At 44.0% G+C, this 21,222-nt stretch overlaps 1 protein-coding gene across 2 annotated transcripts in view; it reads left to right on the top strand.

Moving 5' to 3' along the window:
- Window positions 1–5,419: 5,419 nt before the first annotated feature.
- The window catches only part of PHIP (PHIP subunit of CUL4-Ring ligase complex), a 232,351-nt gene continuing 216,548 nt past the window's right edge, over window positions 5,420–21,222 (top strand). The window contains exons 1-4 of one of the 2 annotated variants that reach the window (XM_077487347.1): window positions 5,420–5,675; window positions 5,782–5,840; window positions 5,932–5,961; window positions 6,492–6,551. In XM_077487347.1, coding sequence (XP_077343473.1) covers window positions 5,645–5,675; window positions 5,782–5,840; window positions 5,932–5,961; window positions 6,492–6,551 — 180 coding nt within the window. In that variant the 5' untranslated portion in view covers window positions 5,420–5,644. The remainder of the gene's footprint in view (window positions 5,676–5,781; window positions 5,841–5,931; window positions 5,962–6,491; window positions 6,552–21,222) is intronic. The other variant, XM_077487346.1, reaches the window with a different exon arrangement.

Consider the following 21,222-nt stretch of genomic DNA (forward strand, 5'->3'; position numbering starts at 1 on the left):
AACCGTCAGATTACCATTAGAGCAAGACTTGGAAGACAAGTGACTTGTGAATCTAGACCAAATCCTCTCATACACCTGGTTGGTACTTTTCCTCCTTGCACTCATGAGAGTAGAAAAGGCCTCCTTGGGACAACCCAGAGCCTCTAATCTTCCCCTCTCAAAAACCAGACCCTCAGACATAGATGGGCCGGACAGGGATGGAGCTTCGAGCCCTGGGATAGAAGATCGGGTCTGAGAGGTAAGGGAATCGGATCTCTGACGCTGAGGAGCATTAGAAGCGGAAACCATGGCCTGTTGGGCCAAAGAGGTATTACAGCTATCACCTCTACTGCTTCTGATTTGAGTCTCCGCAGGAACTGTAGAATAATAGGAATCGGAGGAAAGGCGTAAGCTTTGTTGAACCGCCATCGATCCGTCAGTGCATCCACTCCGTAAGCCTGAGGATCCCGAAACCTGGAATAATACCTTGCCAGTTTCTTGTTGCAAGGAGAGGCAAATAGGTCAACCTCTGGGGAGAAACATAACGTTAGAATCCGCCTGAAAACTTCCTCGTGAAGAGACCATTCGTTGTTGTCCAGATTGACTCAAGACAGGAAGTCCGCTTGGACGTTCTGCGTTCCTGGAACATAAGTTGCTGTAATGCTGACCAGGTTCTTCTGAGCCCAAGACATGATTGGCTCTACCCCCTGAAGAAGGGACAGACTCCGAGTACCTCCTTGTCACCTTATATATGCCACTGCTGTTGTGTTGTCTAGTCCGAGAAGAACCGAAGTTCCTGAGATCAGATGACGAAAGGCTAGGAGCGCCCGGAAGGCTGTCTTTAATTCTAGAATATTCGACACCATCCCCCTGGAAGGGAAGTCCCAGGTGCCTTGTGCTACTTCCGTCAAACAGTGGGCGCCCCAGCCCCTGTTGCTGGCATCCAAAGTTATTGATATCCATGAGATGGGGAGAATGGAATGACAACTGAATAGATTCTCCTTCCGAAGCCACCAGGGCAGAGAGATTCTCATTGAAGATGTGATCCGGATAAGTTGAGTCTTGTCGCCTAACCATTGGTGAAGAAACCCTTTTTGGAATGGTCTCATCTTCCATTGGGCCCACTTCGCCATTGGAATGGTGGCCACCATAGTGCCAATAATTCTCAGGCACTGAAGAGCCGGGAGATGGGAGGCTGAGAGGGCCGGACGAATTCTGTCCCGAATTACCGCTACTTTCTCTTCGGGTAATGAGATGGTGCCCTTCACTGTGTTGAAGAGTGCGCCTAGGAATACAAGAGACTGAGAAGGAATTAACTGACTCTTTTCTAGATTCAGGATCCAACCGAATTCTTGAAGAGTGGAAATAACCTGATCCTTGTGCAATAACAGACGGTCTCTGTCCTGGACTAGCAGCAGAAGATCGTCCAAATAGTGGTGAAGACGAATCCCCTTGGATCTCAATAGAGCCACTACGGCCAACAACACCTTTGAAAGACTCGGGGGGATGTTGAAAGCCCGAACTGAAGACATACGAACTGAAGATGTGGTTATCCTACTGAAAATCGCAGAAACTGCTGAAAATCTTCTGCCACAGAGACATGAAAGTAAGCGTCCTAGGTCCTTGAAAAAGGACGGTTTATTGAAAACATCCAGACGCCTGACTGTTGTATTGTTGACAAGGTTTCTATCTTGAACCTTTTCCTTTTTGATAAAATGATTCAGATGTGTAAGGTCTATGACTGGCCTCCAAGAACCGTTTTTCTTTTGGACCATAAAAAGAGGAGAATAAATTCCTCTCCCTCGTTGATCATCTGGCACGGGAACGGCAGCGCCTTGAGCCAGTAAAGATTTCACGTAGGCCAACAGGATCTGCCTTTTTTTCTTCTGAGGTCGGAAGGGAGGTGGGAACATACTTTAGTCCTGGGGACCTGCTGAAGGTCCAAGAATGACCTGAAGAGACCGTTCTGACGGTTCAGAAGTCCTGGACTGAGGCTGCCCAGACATGCCGAAAAAGTAGAAGATGAGCCCCCACCTGGCCTATCTGAGCGGGCCCAATCTCAAAAAGATTTGCTTGGTTCCCTCTCTCCTGTCGCACTGCTCTTGGCGGATTTCTTGAAAGGAGGACTGCCTTGACTTCCATGACCTGGAATATTTTTGACCCGGTCTATAGCTACGGGCCTCCCTGGCCTGCTCTTGATATTGCTTTTTAGGAAAAAATCTCGTCTGGCTTTCTAAACGTCTATCCTGAGGGAGAAACCCCGACTTTCCACCAGAGGCCCGGGTTATGGCATTATCCGACTTATTCCCAAAAAGGGAAGAACCCTCGAAAGGGATATGGCACCACACCTGTTTAGATGCTGGATCAGCCAGCCAGGGACGGAGCCCAAGAGCCCGTTTGGCGGTTACAGCTGAAAGCATAACCCGAGACACCAAGCGGATGATATCAATCGAAGCCTGCCCCAGAAAAGCCGATACAAGCCGTAACTCCTGGATAGGAGAGTTTTGCGACTTCATCTGAAATGTTTCTGAGGGTATCATCCACCCTGTCCGTCCAGACTTCCATGGCCTTGGACATTGCCGCTAAAGCCAATGCTGGCTTGCATGCCAAACCAGCAGTGAGGTAGACTCTTTTTAAATCGGAATCAATCCGCCTATCTAAGGCATCCTTAAATGAAACTGTATCTTCCAATGGAAGGGTTACATGTTTTACTAGTCTCATCACCGCTGCATCCACGAGAGGAGCTGAAACCAGATACTTGACCTCATCCTCCTTAAAGGGATATAACCTTAGGACTTTTGAGAGCATACTATTCTTTTTCTCAACTTTTAGTCCATTCATCCGTGCTGACCTCACCAAGTTCAGACAGGAATGGAAAGTTAAGACGCTCCCTTTTAAGATGCTTAAAATACTTCCTTTGTTTGGAAGGATTAGCCAAGATCACAGCCTCTCTGATGGCCTTCACCAAGGGGGAGAGTAAGGCAAAGTCAAACCCCACACAGGTACTATCTTCCTCAGAAGCTCCTGAGCATGCGACTCCCTGACTGGAGACTGAGGTGACTCTGACTGAGGCACAGGAGCCTGACTGGCACCGATCCCCTTGAGGGATTCTTCACCACATTTTCCACAAGGGACCTTAGATGCTGGTCCGTACCCCCTCTCTCACTAGAGGCTTTGGAAAAGCAGAGGTCACACAGGGATTTCCCAGTAGGAACTTGCGATCTGCATCCTCAGCAAGTATTAATAACTGAACGGCTGGATGAGCCTTGGAGGAGCGAGATCGATCCTCGCTACGGCGCCCAGATCTTGAGGGTGAGCCGTGATGTTTAGACTTAGAATATGAATGCCGGTGGTAAGACTTAGAAGAATCGCTTCCTCTATGCGTTAAGCTGCGTTGCTGTGCTGATCTAGATGGGCTAAGACAGAGATAGAAGAGACACACAGATAAGGAAAGAAAACACACTGACTAATACCGGACCACCCCCCCCCCCCCCTTACTTCCTCCCCAGACAGTACCTATTATGAGAGGGCTGGCCACATACCGGCGGAGGTGAGTCCATATCTCTAGGGGTTTCCATAAATGCTGCAAAGACATATAAGTAAGGCTGAGGGCATAAAACACACACACGCCCACCCCCTTCTCCCAGAAGGCCACCTACCTCCACAGCAGAAAACCTGGACAAGGGGAAGTCACGAAATAACCTGCAAGCATTCCCAAAGCCTGCAGGCTATTTTCTAAGTTTAAATAAAGCGCCTTAATGACGTCATCACCGCGTCCTGTGTACCGCTACAGCGCATGCGCGAATAGCATTATCCCGCCGCCACCGCGCCTGCGCGAACCAAGCCTCGGTCCTGTGCCGTACGCGCGCATGCGCAGAACGAACGTACCGACGAAGACCCGGAAGTGAGCGCCGGTCTGGAACGCAGGCTAATCCGACCGTCATGCCTATACCCACATACACAGACATAGAAAACGAACGGAAAATGAAGGAGAAACGGCAAAAAACAAACACAAACTGCTGCCATGGAAAAGAGGAACAATCTTACCGCTCCCACACGATCGTCTCCAGGCCGAAGGTAAGCACCATACATACCGGACTTCTCAGGGCAAAATAGGTCACCTGCTATTTAGCTGGGCTATCCGACCAAATGCGCAGCCTGCCTGCCAGTGGCTAGGTTTCTGGCTTCCTCCAGCGCTTATATCCAATGCCCACTCCATACCCCGCTAGTAGCTAGGGCTTAGCGGAGTCATGCGACAATTCCATCCAGTCGCAATTCGGCCAAACCGAACCGTGTGGGAGCAATCTTCAGGTAGAAAGACCATAACGTCTGGTCCTACGGAGGAGGACAAAAAAAGAACACGGCCATGGGCAGGGAGCAAAGATTTATGGGAGTGGTGTCCTATAGGGTAGTGGAGGCGGGACTTAACCCACACGTTGCTGCCATGGAGTCTGTCAGGAAAACTACTTTGACTAGCTAATCACTGTTTTAACCCCTGTCAGGATTTTTTTTTCCCCTCATGTGTCCCATTGCAATTTCCCTTCACTTCCTGTCTCATAGCCAAACAGGAAGTGATCATTGGATGATCATCCATTTACATCCGCCGACATCCGTTTTTTTTAAACTAATCAAAGCCCTATTTTTGTTCTGTTAAAAAGAAACGGAACAGACGAAAAACAGACATAAACTGACAAACAGTCCTTTTTTTTGCATTGGTAGGGCATGTAAAAAACTGATGAGAAACTGATGTAAACTTCATCTGTTTATTTTCTTGGAAAAAGCGTGACTGAGCTGATTAAATGAAGGGCCCCGCATGTGTGAAATGGGCCTTATTTTTCAAAATTCGGTCATTAAACACTGGCAATATTATTTCCTCTCCTATGTGTTTTGCTTTTTTTTTTTTTTTTCAAAAACGCGTTCCAAAGATTTTTTTTTCTGAAAACGCATTTGAACGATTTGTAATGAAAATGCGCTTGAACGTTTTTTAATGAAAATGCGCTTTAACGATTAATGAAAATGCGCTTGAACAATTTTTTATGAAAATCCGTTTGAACTTTTTTTTTTTTTTATGAAAACACGTTTAAATCATTTTTTTTTTTTTTCGACTGGTGTATGGTCTAGCATTACTGTCAGCTTCACGTTCTACTCACACTGTAAAAAGTCATTCAAGAAACGTCACTTTGGAGTTCTAGGAGTGGAATTGACCCATTTCCTCACACGACAGACGACAAAAACACAAAGCATTCCTGTGAGGAGAATTTTTGTGAGGAAATAACAGAAAAAAAAAAAAAAAACTAGGTGCTTTCCAGTCATGAGCAAGTAGCGCGGCGCTGGCGGCCCAGCAGAGCTTCCAAGCAGGGACTTTTTTTTATGATCTCCTTCTTGAAGCGCTGGGCGGAGGGATACCAGAACGAGTGAGGGGCCCGTTCTCTCGCTCTCTCACACACAGCTTGTTGTTTCCTCCTCCTCCTCCCTCCGCCTGGCTTTGCATGGTGGAGAGCGGAGGCTTCTCTTTCTCCTTCCTGCTTCAGACCCTGACAGCTCCAGGGGCTGGGCCCGGGAACCGCTCCGGCTGCGGTGCAGGCTAGAAAAGAAGGGGGAGGAGGAGAGTTAAGGGGGATAGTAGGTAGGTAGATAGGTTAGGTAGGCAGCCAGCCGCCTCATCATGTCCTCCTCCAGCAGCGAGCTGAAATCCGGTACGGGCAGCCTTCCCCATCCCCCAATAAACAATGTATGTATATTTTATATATATGTATGTGGCGGACGGTGCCCTCACCCTCGGTGTCTTTCTGTGTCTTGCAGAGCTCTATTACCTCGTTGCCCGATTTCTGGAAGATGGACCGTGCCAGGAGGCAGCTCAGGTACACAGAGGAAGGAGGGCAGGAGGGGGTCCCCGATATGTCAGGGGGTTTGGTGATTTGTTTTGGTGACCCTTATGTTTTGTTTCTGCAGGTCCTGATCAGAGAAGTGGAGAAGAAGGAGGTGAGGAAGGGGTATGGAGTCTGCTTGGGGGGGAGGAGAGGGATGGGGGAGGGGAATCCCCGGAGATCGGGGGGGGAGGGGGTGATCAGGGCACCCCCCCACCTTATGTTAGACCTGCACCCCCCATTCTAAGGCTCCCATCGATCTGATTCCCCTAAACACAAGGAGAGAAGGGATGCCAAGGCTGATCGTGCCGCTCCTCCCCCCTCTTTCCCAGTTAGAGATCTGGAGGGGGCGTGCGAGCCATTCTTTCAGTCTTGGGGGGCTGCTGTGCCCCCCCACCCTCATCTTCTACCCCCCACATCATCAGATCGGCTTCTGTCCCCCCCCCCCCAGATGGTACCTTACAAGGCCATCCAGAGGGCCGATCGGGGCCCTGTCCGTGTGCTGGGTGCGGGCAGAGCTGTCATCCTACAAATGATGATTGGAAACATTCAGTGGGCATTAATAGGATCCGACCAGGAGGTGTACGGCCACTTACCGCCCCCCCCCCTCTCCTCATCATCATCGGGCTCCCTTTTATTTTACAGCTGCTGCCCAAGAGGGTGGACTGGACGGGCAAGGAGCACCCCCGGACCTACCAGAATTTGGTGAGTCAGCCCAGCAAAAGTTTTTTATTACCTTTATATTTTCACAGTCACAGCGAATTGAATTTCCCGCATTTTCTGCTACTTGCCACTGTGGTGTAGTGTATGCTAGGGGAATGGGCCTGGCAGGGGGGCCTGTGGGGGGCACACACTGAGGGCACACAGGGTGGGGGGTGGGATTGGGGGGACACTGATGGGAGGAAATCTGGGGGAACGATGAGGTTTGGAGGTGCTGGAAATAAAAGAGACGTCATGGATGTTGTGCTGAGAGGAGGGGGAGGGACTAGCAGCCCTGGAAGCAGAAATGGAGGAAGGAGGGGGAGGGAGCCAGCTTGGGATTCATGCAATGAGCTGATCATACACTAGCAGGCTCTCTATGCCTCGGGCACTGCACTGCAAACATGCCACACACCTAGGCAAAACATCACCAGGAGCAAAGCCACTGCCCTCTCATCTGCTGGGCACACTTATGTCACAAGACCTTTTCTTTTATTCAAAACTGATTGCTTTTACATAACAGAGCTGCTCCTTCCTAAACCCATTCCAAAATATCTGAAGTGCTTACAAATATCAGTCTTGTAGTGGCCACACATGCTTCTTGTTATCCGATTGATGTGTGATATCGATCAGGGTGGAAGCTGATCGATTTGTTGTGCTTCAGTCAAAAGCACCAAGATGAGCCGATCATTCATTTCGATCATATTTTCACTGATCAGATTTTGAAATTGGTTGAAACAGGATGGATAATTTATGATCATATCTTCCAACTATCAATTGAATTGCACTTCCCAGTGTGTGGTATATTGCCTGATTGTGTTCTCAAGTTATTCCTGTTGGTTAGGGATCGATTGGAAAATAAGTTATTTAATGAAACCTGTACGGCCAGTGTTCAGAAATATCTGTCTTAAAAAACCCCCCCCCAAAAAACTGTTATTTAAATGTCAGAGTGTGTGTGTGTGTGTATGTATATATATATATATATATATATATATATATATATATTCCTGTCTGACCATGCACTGTACAATCGGCTTTACGTATATGTGCCAACAAATTAGACAGATTTTTGCATTACATAGTTGAAGATAGATCTATAGCAGATTGTACGGTACATATTGTGTATTCATTGACCACTCTAAAGCCTGGTACACACCTAGTTGATTTCAACTTATGTCAGCTATCGTACAGTTATTCCTATCGGGGAGGGATTGATTGCAAAATAAAATTTGTCATTCAATGAAACCTGCAGGGTCACCATTAGTAGTCAGTGTTTTAAAAATATCTGTCAAAAAAAAAAAAAAAAAAGCACCCCCTTTATAAATATCAGCAGTAAGTATATATCAGTCTGTTCATATGCTGTACAATCAGCTTTACATAGCAATTGGGCTAAATTAGACAGGTTCTTGCACTACATTGATGATCTGAAGCAGATTGTACACAGCACTAGTGTGTGTGTGTGTGTGTGTGTGTGTGTGTGTGTGATTTTTTTTTTTTTTTTTTCTTTCTTTCAACCCAGCAGGTTGAACAAAAAAAAAAACCTGACAGCCCTGGTTGGAGCTAATGTACTAACAAACCAGTGTTTGTTCAGCATTCTCTCCCGCTGAGCTATTGTGTTCTGATCGGGAGCCGGACGGCTGCTGGTTTTCCAGCATGCTTGTCTGAAAAAATCTTTCTAAACGGCTGGCATCTGTCGGACAGGGTGGCATACACATATTGAACCAGCCGATGTCACCCAGCATTTGGCCAGTGTGTACTAGGCCTTCATAAAAAAATCTTTGGAACTGTTTGCATACTTTTTTGTGGCTTACCTGGTCAGGGTTCATAAGCTGGCCACATATTATACAATTTTCTAAGATTTCCTTTAGATTTACCTTCAACTATGTAGCGCAAGAACCTGCCTGATTGCATACAAGTTGAAAGTGTTTAGGTTTGACCTCATATGGTTTTGGTAGATCTAAGGGAAAATTGTATAATGTATTGTCATGTCAGCCTTTAGTGTTTTTTAAAGCTCTTATCTATGCTAATACCTGGGTACACACATTCATATAACTTTTTTATTTTTTTTGTTCCTTCATCCCAACAAGCTGAATTAAACAAAACAGATCGCTGTACTAACTCTCCAGCTGTCCCTTTCTGTTCTGATGGCGAGAGCTGCAAGCACTCATCGGGCGCTGGTTTTCCAGCATGCCCCTTCAACAAAAGCTGGTCTGGCTTCTGACGAAAAGGACAGCTGTACACATGGTCCATATATTGGCAGCCTCCTGCTGAACTGGCTGATATTCGGATGAACTGTGTGTACCCAGCTTTAGGGTTCATTACTTGACTGTTATTTATATGCTATACTTATACAGGGGATACTTATACTTGTTTTATGCACTGTGGAATTTTTTTTGCGATGCAAGTGTTATCAGTGTTTTGACCTTTCTAATACAAATATTTTAGTGTTAGAGCAGATTTTCCCAGACTTTGAACACATGGGAACCTTGAAATGGCTTTCTAGTTTGAGGCTACCCATGCTAATAATTGCTATATCTACAGCTCACTGTACATTACTATGATGGTTGGTGACAAGAATGTTCCTTACATTTGTGGTCAGTAGGAAGAATACACCTAGCTAAAAAAGATGTCAGTGGTTATCAAAGGAGGTAGGAAAGGCTCACTGTTTTTAATATACCTAGCAACCTCTGGAGGAGCCCAGGCTGAGTGTTGTACCTTGTCAGGCATTGATTAATGCAGAAAATACGGAGTGTAGGTGATGAACTGTATTTGCTAACTTATCTTATTAAAGATGTAACCTTTGGGATAACCTATATCCCTTTAATAGCTAAAGGCAAAACTTTATTTTATTTATTTTCAGTTTTGGAGAGAGTGGAGACGGATTAGAACCTGTCAGTTTTTTTATTGCTTTCTGTGTCCCCATTAGGGAGATTCACCCTCTTTCTATTTTTCCTGTTTACCATTTTCACTGAAAGTAAAAGAAAAAGAAGGGAAATATTACAATGGGGACACTAGTTCTGGTGACCTGGGGATCTCTAAGGAATTGCCTTAATTGTTGGGATATCCTCTCACTTCCTGTTTAACTATGGGACGGGAAGTGAAGGCAAATCTCCCCAATGGGACAAAGATGGCAAAACTAAACCTTTATTACCCTCCCTTAAAGTGGTTGTAAACCCTTACAAACCACTTTGACCTACAGGTAAGCCTAGATTAAGGCTTACCTGTAGGTCCAAGAAATATCTCCTAAACCTGTATGGTTTAGGAGATATTTGCCTGAAAACAGGCACTGCTGTCTACGGCGCATGCGCCGTAGACAGCGGCGCACAGATGCACTGAGCGCGGCATTCTCAACGACGGAGCTGCCGCGTGTGTCGGCTCCCATGCCAATGCACGGGAGTGATGTCATCGTGGCTTCGCCGAATGACAGCGGCGGAGCTGCGAGACCCCACCAAGAAGATGGATGCGGCGGACTACAAGGGACAGCGGCGACTTCGCTGGCTCCTGTGTCAGGTAAGTGATGCATAGTAGTCCATTATGCTTTGCCTTTGCAGGGTATGAAAGAGGAAGTAAACTCATCAGGGTTTACTTCCTCTTTAAGCCTCATAAATACAATTCAAATGTTGACAGGGCATTGTGTGATGACAGACTGTTTGCCTAAAATCCAACCGTTCGTACGCTTCTTCAGACAATTGTTGTCTAACTTTCAGCCAACTAATGTCGGGTGGCAGGCTAGTAAATTTTCAGCTGATAATGGTCTGTTGTCAATTTTTGTATCGTCTGTGCACAAGTCCATTACACAAAAGTCCAAAGGAATCGGTGCTGCCCAAAGGGTGGCACTGGAGCTGAAATTCCACTTGGGTCACTACGTTTGTTTGTTGGCCAACAATTGTGTGCCGTTAGTATGCAAGACAAGTTCCTGGTACACGCCCTTCGGACAAAGGTTTGATGCTCGGTTGGCCAAAAATCTGATCGTGTGTACAAGGTTTTACTCTATCCAAAATGGGGTTAAAAAATGACTATTGTTCTACTTTGTTAGCCAAGGTATCTAAACTTTCTTGCCATACAAATATTGAAAAATGCAAGTGGTGATGCTTTGCTCAGGGTTGTAGTTGCGAGTTTATGAAATCTTTTACATTATAACATCAAAACAGTTTTTCTGGACTTTTTATGATGAGTTCTTTTCTTTTAAGCATGATCGCTAATTTTTTCTAATTAGTGGGCTTTCTAACAGTGAATTTTTTTTTTTTTTTTTTTTGGACATTACATTTCGTTCCAAAATCAGATGTTAAAAGAAAACATTTTGAAGTACTTTGGCATGACATTCATCCAGTCATCGAATGTACAAAAAAATGTAACGAATTTTCCTTTAAAAAATCTACTAGTCTCTAGCAAGCTTATGCTTTTGTTCCTTGAGTCATTTTAATTCTGATAAAATAGATTATATCTCAAAAGTATATTGCTAGTCTTTAATTTTAATTGGTGTAGTAAAACATAATTTTCACCAAGTCATCCAGAATGGTCCCATGAGAGGCTCCACCTCTTACAGGAAACGCAAGCCCAGAGAGGTTTAAAAGTCCACCCTTGCCAGGGCTGCCCCTCAGTTCTTGTGTTTGCTGCCTCCTGCAGGCACTCTCACAGCATCCCCATTTTTTTTTTCTTTTTTATTGTATTTGTATGAGGGAGCTGACCTGCAATACCTCCTCGCTCTGCTCTGAAATTCTGTAGTGGAGATGGTCCTGTGTCAGAAAAGGAGGGGGGGGGTAGGGTGTGGGTGTGCAGGTGTTGTGTTTGTATATAATCGAATTATGGCCCCTACAGTGAGGGGGAAAACAAAAAGTATTCGATCCCCTGCTGATTGTGTACATTTGGCCACTGACAAATGATCAGTCTATAATTTTAATGGTACGTTTACTGTGAGAGACAGGATCACAAAAAAAGTCCAGGAAACCACATTTCAAAAAAGTTATACATTGATTTGCATTTTGATGAGTGAAATAGGTACTTGACCCCTTTCACAAGACATGACTTAGTACTTGGTGGCAAAACCCTTGTTGGCAATCACAAAGGTCTGAGGTTTCTTGTAGTTTTTTTTCCACCAGGTTTACTCGCATCTCAGGAGGCATTTTGTCCCACTCCTCTGTGCAGATTTTCTCAGTCATTAAGGTTTCAAGGCTGACATTTGGTAACTCAAACCTTCAGCTCCCTCCACATATTTTCTATGGGATTAAGATCTGGAGGTTGGCTAGGCCACTCCAGGACCTTAATGTGCTTCCTGAGCAACTCTTTTGTTGCGTTGGCCATGTGTTTTGGGTCATTGTCATGCTAAAATACCCATGCACAACCCATTTTCAATGCCCTGGTTGAGGGAAGGAGTGTCTCGCCCAAGATTTGACGGTACATGGCCCCGCCCATCGTTCCTTTGATAAGGGGACAGGACAAATTCCCCTTAGCAGAAAAACACCCCAGAGCATGATGTTTTCACCTCCATGTTTGACAGTGGGGATGGTGTTCTTGGGGTCATAGGCAGCATTCCTCCTACTCCAAACAGCGAGTTGAGTTGATGCCAAAGAGCTTTATTTTTGGTCTTATCTGACCACAACACTTTCACCCAGTTCTCTGAATCCTTCAGATGTTCATTATCAAACTTCAGACGGGCCTGTACATGTGCTTTCTTGAGCAGGGGGAGCTTGCAGGCACTGCAGGATTTCAGTCCTTCATGGAGTAGTGTGTTAACAATTGTTTTGTTGGTGTCTATGGTCCCAGCTGGCTTGAGATCATTGACGAGATTCTCCCGTGTAGTTCTGGGCTGATTCCTCACTGTTCTCATTGAAACTCCATGAGGCGAGATGTTGCACGGAGTCCCAGACTGAGTGAGATTGAGTTATTTTGTGTTTCTTCCATTTGCGCATAATTGCACCAACTATTGTCACCCTCTTGCCAAGCTGCTTGGCGATGTGTAGGTCTACAATCTTGTCCCTGATGTCCTTTGGCCTAGGCCATGATGGAGAGATTAAAATCTGCTTGTGTGGACGTGTTTTTTTTTAAATTTATTTATTTTTTTAAATGCGTTTTTCTGGATATTTTTGTTTCGTTTTCTCACTGTTAAAATAAACCTACCATTCAAATATAGACTGATCTTTTCATTGTCATTGGGCAAACATACAAAATCAGCAGGGGATCAAATACTACTTTTTTTTTTTTTTCCTCGCCGTACCTCCTTTGCAACCAGGATGGTCTGGCACTGGAACTGGGCAGTATCCCTTCGGGGCCTGTTGTGGAACAGACCACAAAGTTGCGTTTGCTCTTTTCTGGATCTTCCTTAGGTTGGTGGGGTTTACTGTACAGGGTCTTTGAAGCTCTCGGCTAGCATACTGGAGTACATGTTGTTTCTTTTATCTCAAAAGCATAGTAGCAGCCTAGGATTTTTGTAGTAAAGCTTGTATATAATTTTGTTTTTTAAATGGGTACTTCTGCCTAAATCATCAAACCTTTCAAAAAATGATATAACTTCAGTTCTTAATTTGAAAATGTTTTCTAAAGTTAAACCATTTTAACTCATTGACTGCTACACACAAAGTATTTTTAATTTTTTTTATTTTTTTTATTAAGGGTTTTATAACAGTGCTTACAGTATACAAAAGGGATTTCGAATGACATAAAGAGGTGCATTGCAAGAAGGCATTTCAGTACTCTACATCTGTGAGGGTATATCGCTGGTAGCCCCAACCCAACAGGCACATTAGGTTTGATCCCCTGTAGGAACCTACACGAAATCGGAGTCCCTGGAAACCATCGGGGGGGAGGAGAGAGCAGAATCCTGTCAAACAACTTAACTTCCCTCCTCTAGGCTGTTTCGGGTTCAGCTAGCCAAGTGTGCTAAACCTTGTCGTATTTCTTTGGGCACCCCCTGTGTGAGTAGGTATCCTTGTATAGGGGAAGACTATTACTCACCAGGTGTTTCCATTGCACTATGGAAGGGGGTTCTGGCTTTTTCCAGTGCATAGCAATATTCTTACGACCATAGAAGCTTATCATCGTGCGTTTAGCAGCAGATGGCACTATGGGTTCAATGAGTCCCAGTATACAAACCTCCATAGCCAAAGGCACAGTAGTCAAAGTGACTTTTCCAATTAGTTCCAGCACCATCTCCCAGTCTTGTTGGACCTTTGGACAGCTCCAGAAAATGTGCGGGAAGTCTCCAGGCGAGGCACCACATTGCCAACATCCCAGGGAGACACACAAAGTATTTTAGTTCAGCCGCCTTCATGGAATTTCACATGTGGGATTTATTTATTTTTGCCATGTTCATAGGTCTGACAGTGGTTTTGGTTTGCAGGGCCAATCACAAAAAAATTGCCTTTGGAAATTTTGAAATAGACCAGTTTTTTTTTTTTTTTTTTTTTGAAGCACAAGACAAACAATTTTTTATGCTTATTCACATGGGTGTCCACAACACTGTTTAGATGTATACGGTAGTTTATGCATCGAAATTCAGTTCTGTGGGAATCAATGAGGTGCTACACACAGCTTGGTCCTCAAATGAAAATGTGCTTTTTATTTAACAAAAAGATGTAGGCTTTGTACAGATTTTATGCATAAGACTGTTAGCAGAACAGTATGCATGTAAACACTGAGCATCTAAATGTGAATGCTTATTTTACACAGGATCTTCTGCTAGCTTTGCCAGCAAGAGCACACACATGTTCTTGCAGGTTCTGGTTCTTGAAATTTAACTAAGAGTGTTTGCTTAGGCAGGGTTCCTCTGGAGGTTGCTATAGGGGTCCCTTGAGTGATTTCTGTAAGGGGGTCATTCTTCCCACTGACAATCGCACTAATGTATCATGAGTTGTAGATAGCAATTTTTAGCTGGGGTTCTCTGAGACCGGAAAGTCAGATCCCTTTCACACTGAAGGAGCTTTTCAGGTGTTTTAGCGCTAAAAATAGCGCCTGAATTCAATGGGCACTGCTGCCGAAGCGCCTGCAAAGCACTTTGGCAGTGGTGCTTTTCAGGCACTTTTAACCCCTTGTTTACCCCTTTGGGGCAAAAACTAAAACTAGCGGCGCTTTACTGCTAATGCTCGGGCGGTCTGGATGTGAACGCAGCCATATATATATATATATATATATATATATATATATATATATATATATATATATATATACATATATACATATATACATATATACACACACGGGTTCCTGTGTTCAAAAGGTTGAAAGGCTGATCCAGTGTCTCATTTGGACATGCAAAGAAATTTGAGCATTGACAAATTTATGTTGTGTCTGGTTTTTTTTTTTTTTTTTCGATTGTTTGGGTTTTTGTGTTGTCATCTCCGCTGGTGTGCGGCCGTTTGCAGTGGATTTACGTTGACATTAATGGAAGTGTTTGGGCAGCAGTAATGCCCAGCAAATAACATGTCAAGTCAATTTTGATGCAACACAATGTGCCATGATGCCAATACGACCATGTGTGCAACACTGGGAACTACAATGCACACAATTTTGGTAGGTGTTCGTGCAGCTTTAAAAACTTTGTATGTTTTAATGTGATAAATACCGAATTTTAAAGACTTTAGATCAATGTCAGTAAAATGAATGGGGAGGTAGGATGTTGGATCCTGAAGAGTAAAACTATACCTGCCAGTTGGAATCTGCAGATACCATTGCTTGTTTTGTTTCCTAGGGCAAAAGTGGAAGTGCACTGGGTCACTGATAGCGGGCTGTTCAGTGAAAGTGAAGTCTGACATCAGCATCCACAATTGTTCAGGTCACATGAGCTAACATGTCTTTCAGTTAGCCTGACCCAAAGCTGGAGCTCCATGTAACTTTGTTTCCATCTGACAGATACGATTTTTCTTTTTTTACTTTTATTTTTTTTTCTTTTCTTTTGAATAGTTATTTGTTCTGTTGGGGAAAAAATGGTTTATCTTCTGCAGTACAAAGCTACTGAGACTTTTTAATGTGAGTGTGTCTGTTTTTATTTTTTATTTTTTCCATGCACATTTACTAGCTTTCATTTTCCAACGTGAGTGTTGACATTGTTAAAGTGGTGTTGCCACCAAAAAATTAAAACTGCTTAAAATTCTTAAAAAAAAAAAAAAAAAAAAATAATTGGCAAAAAAAAAATTTTTTACTCACCTCTAAATACCGGTTGCTAGGGGGTCCCTCGTAATCTGCCTTCCTCATTGCCCGGGCTGGTGACATCACTTCCCCTCACGCCACACATTCACCTGGGACCTGTCATGTGTCCCAGGTGACTGTACGGCGTATCACGGCGCCCTGCGCCGCTCGCGCATGCGCAGTGGGTGCCCGGCTGTGAAGCCACAGCCGGGTGCCCACAGTATGCATGACGGCGCCGCGAGCGGAGCGGGGAGCGAGGGGGGGGCTTCGTTCCCCCGCATCGCTAGACCCTGGGGCAGGTAAGTGTCCGATTATTAAAAGCCAGCAGCTGCAGTATTTGTAGCTGCTGACTTTTAATATTTTTTTTTTTAGGGGGTACCCCACTTTAAAATCCTTTTAGTAAACAATGACGTTGACTTTATTTAACAAACCAATTTAGTAATTGAACACTGAGGCTCGGTTCACACAGGGGCGGCACGACTTGCAGCGCCGCAACCTGCACACGATCAGCGGCGACTTGCAAAACGACTTCTGTATAGAAGTCAATGCAAGTCGCCCCAAAAATAGTACAGGAACCTTTTTTCTAAGTCGGAGCAACTTGAGTCGCTCCTATTAGAATGGTTCCATAGTACAGAACGGAGTGCGACTTGTCGGGCGGCGAAGTCGCCTGGACAAGTCGCCCCTGTGTGAACGGAGCCTGATGGATTGTGAGACGCAGCTCATGCTATAAAGGGGATGGGTTACAAGCTGTCTGGTTTTACTGCTGTCCAGGATTCCATTAGGAGGTCTTCTCTCCCCTCACTTTTTGTTACAAGTGTTTCAACAGACACCAGTGCAGGAAAAGTTGTTGTAAAGGGGACACGGGCAACTGTAAAAAGCTGATTGGAGTGGAAGCCTTGCCTTTCCTTACTTTCCTTTCTTCGCTATTGGGGAGGGGGGTGGTATTTCTGTGTGTATTGTCATTGGACTTTTCCTAACTCAATATAGTAGTAAAACCTGACAGTTTTTAACACTTTATCTCTTGATTTAAAGCTAAAATAATAAAACAAGTTGGTGAAACCATAAAACTGCACATCTGTGGAAAGAAACTTCATGTGATTAAAGCATGTGGATGGGGTTAATGCAGGAGTGACATAAACTTTGAGTGTAATGTATATACTGAGCCAACCAAAGCCAACTTCATTTACTGCTACATGTCCAAAAATATCCAGGGGAAAAAAAATTATAATTTCCAAACTGCATTCAGAATACAAAAGCAATGGCAGGTGCATTTTTTCACTTGGATTTGTATTACTGAATATTGAGTTGTTTGAGGAACTATTTAGCTCTGCAGGGAGCCAGCTGAAAACTAGTGTAATGTGATAGAACTGATTAACAATCCAACCATTCCACCTTTTATTCTTTTCCAGAAATGTTTTAACATTCACACCACACATCTTGGCTGTACCCAGCAGCCTCTGGGTGGTATTACACATTTCATGTTATAGTAAAAAGGCTGTCCGGACATTCTCTTTTTTTTTTTTTTTTTTTTTTTTTTTTCCTGTTCCCCCCCCCCCCCCTTTCCGGGGGGGGGGTGTAGTAGTAAAGTAAGCTGATTTACAGTTATGCAGTTGCATATTTAGTATCATGGGATGGACTCAGTAAAAAGTCATAACATTGCTGTAGTCTAAACTTCTGTGGAAAAATAAGCTTATTTAGAACAGTATTATCATTCGTCTAAGTTTTGTCCCTTTACCCTGCAAATACAAAAACAATACCTGTTGACGTGCCAGAAATGTGCTTGATTCTTTAAAGAAGTCATCCAAGAATTAAGTCACTATTTAAAATGTGCTGGGTTACAATGGGTTAAGACAAACAAACAAGTTGTATACCATCTCTAGTATTTACCTTCTTAATATTTTAAGTTTTTACTGAACTATTGCTATACTTTAAGCATTCCAATGCTGGACTTTCAGCTCTGCCCACCTCTCTCCTCTCTTCTTTGTCAAGTCATGGAAGGCTTTCTATTATGTGACCCCATTTACAAAATACAAAGCCTTCTGTGAAAAGACAGAGCAGTGAGGAGGAGCAGGCAGTTGGCGGCCGCATCTCTCATACCAGTATAGCAATAGTTGTACAGCTCCACTTTAGCGAAGCTGGCATACACAATGTTGGACATACCCGATTGTAAGCAAGCATATTTAAATAGTGCCTCCATTCCTATAGCTTCATTCACCTTGCCTACTGGGCACCTAAACCCCCTTCCTGCTCAAGCCATTTTTCAGCTCTCAGCACTGTCACACTTTCAATGACAATGGCGCAGTTGTGCTACACTGTACCCAAACCTTTTTTTTTTTTTTTTTTTTTTTTATCATTTCCTTCACAAAAATAGCTTTCTTTTGGTGGTATTTAATCACTGCTGTGTTTATTTTTTTTTTTTTCTTGAAGAGAAGATTTCTATTTTTTATTTTTTCCGTAAATTTTGTAACCAAGTCATTTTTCGCCTTCACTGATGTGTGCTGATGAGGCGCCACTGATGGGCTGAACTGATGGGCATTGAGGTGGCACTTATTGGGCACTAATGATGCACTTATGGGCATGGATAGGTGCCACGGGTGGGCACTGATGGGCAGCACTGATAGCCTGCATTTGTGACATTATTTTGCAATACCGATTACATTCCTAGATGTCTGCCCTGCATGGAGATGTCGCTGATCGGCTATCCTCGCCAAACACTCTGTCAGTGTGAGGCGAGGAACGCTGATTACCGGCACTTCCTTGTCTACATGTAACCGGCTACGATCGGACATAGCACAGCTTTTTCCAGAGATCGGGGTTGCGCCGTGCCCAAGCAACACGGCGCGGCCGCCGCACTGCGTGCCTGTTCTGGGACATCGTCATAAGACTTAAGTGGGCTTTCTAATTTTCAACCTTCTGAGCAAAAGCTTGTATCTTATATATGCTTGTCTCCTGTTCCCTGTCATCGTATGTAGTCACACTTTGCCACACAGCTTTCAAGAGATCATTGTTTAATTCGGAAGCTGCTCTCTAAAAATTGTCATGGAGTCTTGAAACGTGATTTAGGGCTCATGCACAACGCAGTTTAAAAAAAAAAAAGCTGCTTTTATTTAAGTTTGAAAAAGCTTGTGCGCTTTTTTTTTTAAGCGCGTTTTTGGGCACTTGGATGTCTTTTCTGCTAGAAAGTTCCTCTCAAAAAACATGAGTTTGGTGCGGGGATTTCTCCCTGTAAGAACATTAGGCCTTTAAAACTACTGAAAAAGCCATAGTGTGCATGGACACATTGGCTGATGTGGAGGGGAGTTTCCAGGCAGAAAAAAAGCTCCAAAGCCTGTAGGAGCCGCTTTTTTGCACTTTTCTGAGCTGCAGTGTGCATGAGCCCTTAACCACTTCAGCCCCGGAACAATAAACACCCTAAGGACCAGAGGTCTTTTTACAATTTCGCACTGCACTGATTTAACTGGTAATTGCGCGGTCATGCAATGTTGTACCCAAACGAAACTTGCGTCTTTTTCTTCCCACAAATAGAGCTTTCTTTTGATGGTATTTGATTGCCTCTGCGATTTTTTATTTTTTGCGATATAAATGGAAAAAGACTGAAAATTTTGAGAAAAAATGATATTTTCTACTTTTTGTTATAAGAAAAATCGAATAAACTCAATTTTAGTCAAACATTTAGGGCAAAATTTATTCAGCCACATGTCTTTAGTAAAAAAAATGTCAGTAAGCGTATATTTATTGGTTTGCGCAAAAGTTATAGCGTCTACAAACTAGAGTACATTTTCTGGAATTTACACAGCTTTTAATTTACGACTGCCTCATTTCTTGAGGTGCTAAAATGACAGGGCAGTACAAACCCCCCCCCCCCCCCAATGACCCCATTTTGGAAAGTAGACACCCCAAGGAAGTGGAGAGGAGATGTGGAGAGATTGTGGAGAGGCATGTTGAGCCCATTGAATATTTTTTTTTTTGTCCCAAGTGATTGAATGACACACAAAAAAAAAAAAGTTTACAAAAAGTTGTCACTAAATGATATATTGCTCACACATGCCATAGTTATATGTGGAATTGCACCCCAAAATATATTCTGCTGCTTCTCCTGAGTATGAGGATACCACATATGTGGGACTTTTTGGGAGTCTAGCTGCGTACGGCACCCCAAAAACCAATCACTGCCTTCAGGGTTTCTAAGGGTGCCAATTTTTGATTTCACTCCTCACTACCTATCACAGTTTCGAAGGCCATAAAATGCCAAAATAACACACAACCCCTCCAAATGACCCCATTTTGGAAAGTAGACACCCCAAGCTATTTACTGAGAGGCATGTTGAGTTCATGAAATATTTTATATTTTGCCACAAGTTGCAGGAATGTTACAATTTTTTTTTTTTTGCACAAAGTTGTCACTAAATGATATATTACTCACACATGCTATGGGCAAAAGTCAAATTACACCCCAAAATAAATTCTGCTGCTTCTCCCGAAGTACGGGGATACCACATGTGGGGGACTTTTTGGGAGCCTAGCCACGTACGGGACCCCGAAAACCAAGCACTGCCTTCCGGATTTAAATATAAAATGCTACCAAAAAAACTGTTAGCGATCGTAGGGATCAGGCCTGACTCTGCGATCGCTGCAGTTATGTGTTTAGTGTTTTGTAAGTGACAGTGATCGATCGATACTGCACTTGGGTGGGCTGGGCAGAGGGGCAAAACGCAGGTGCTAGCAGGTATCTGGGCTGATCCCGCTAACAATGCGTTTTTTTGGAACCCTAAACTGCTGGGGACGCTAGTATAGATCAGATCAGATATTGATCTGTTCAGATACTATACCACTACGGGAGGTGTATGCTTTGCGTGTGGGTGTTGGCGGTACTGGCACTAACCTAGCGCTGCCTGGGGCGACGCAGACCCTGACCCTAAAACCCAATTGATATCACCCGCCGGATGATCAGGGGGTTAAACCTTTATTGGGTAATAAATGGTGGGTGCCCTGATGCTATAAAAAGCAAACTAACCAGAGTCACCCGTAACACTTATATGGTGATCACTGGTGAAAGGGTTAACTAGGGGCAATCAGGGGGTTCAAATTTTTATTAGGTAGTATATGGGAGTCCCTGGCGCTATATAAAAACCTGACGGGGAACCTAAATAACTAACTGGCTAACCAGCATCGCCAGTGACACTTATACTGTGATCGCTGGTGAAAGGGTTATCTAGGGGCAATCAGGGGGTTAAAACCATTATTGGTTAGTATATCGGGGTACATAGCGCTATAAAAACCTGGCGGTGAACCTAAAAAGATAACTAGCTACCTAGGGACATCAGTGACGCTAATGCAGCGATCAGAAAAATGATCGCTTAGTGACACTCGCAAAAGGGGGTGAAAGAGTTAACTCTAGGGGCAATCGGAGGTTAAACCTTTATTGGGGGGTGATAGGGGGCTACCCTGGACCTAACACTAACTGCCCTGACAGTTTTTTTACTTTTACAACTGACACTGAATGCAGTGATCAGTAAATAAATTATCACTGCAATCAGTGACACTGTGACTGGGGGGG

This window comes from Lithobates pipiens, unplaced genomic scaffold, assembly GCF_037356315.1.
Source record: "Lithobates pipiens isolate NorthernLeopardFrog02 unplaced genomic scaffold, aLitPip1_a1.2 Scaffold_18, whole genome shotgun sequence".
NCBI lineage: Eukaryota > Metazoa > Chordata > Amphibia > Anura > Ranidae > Lithobates > Lithobates pipiens.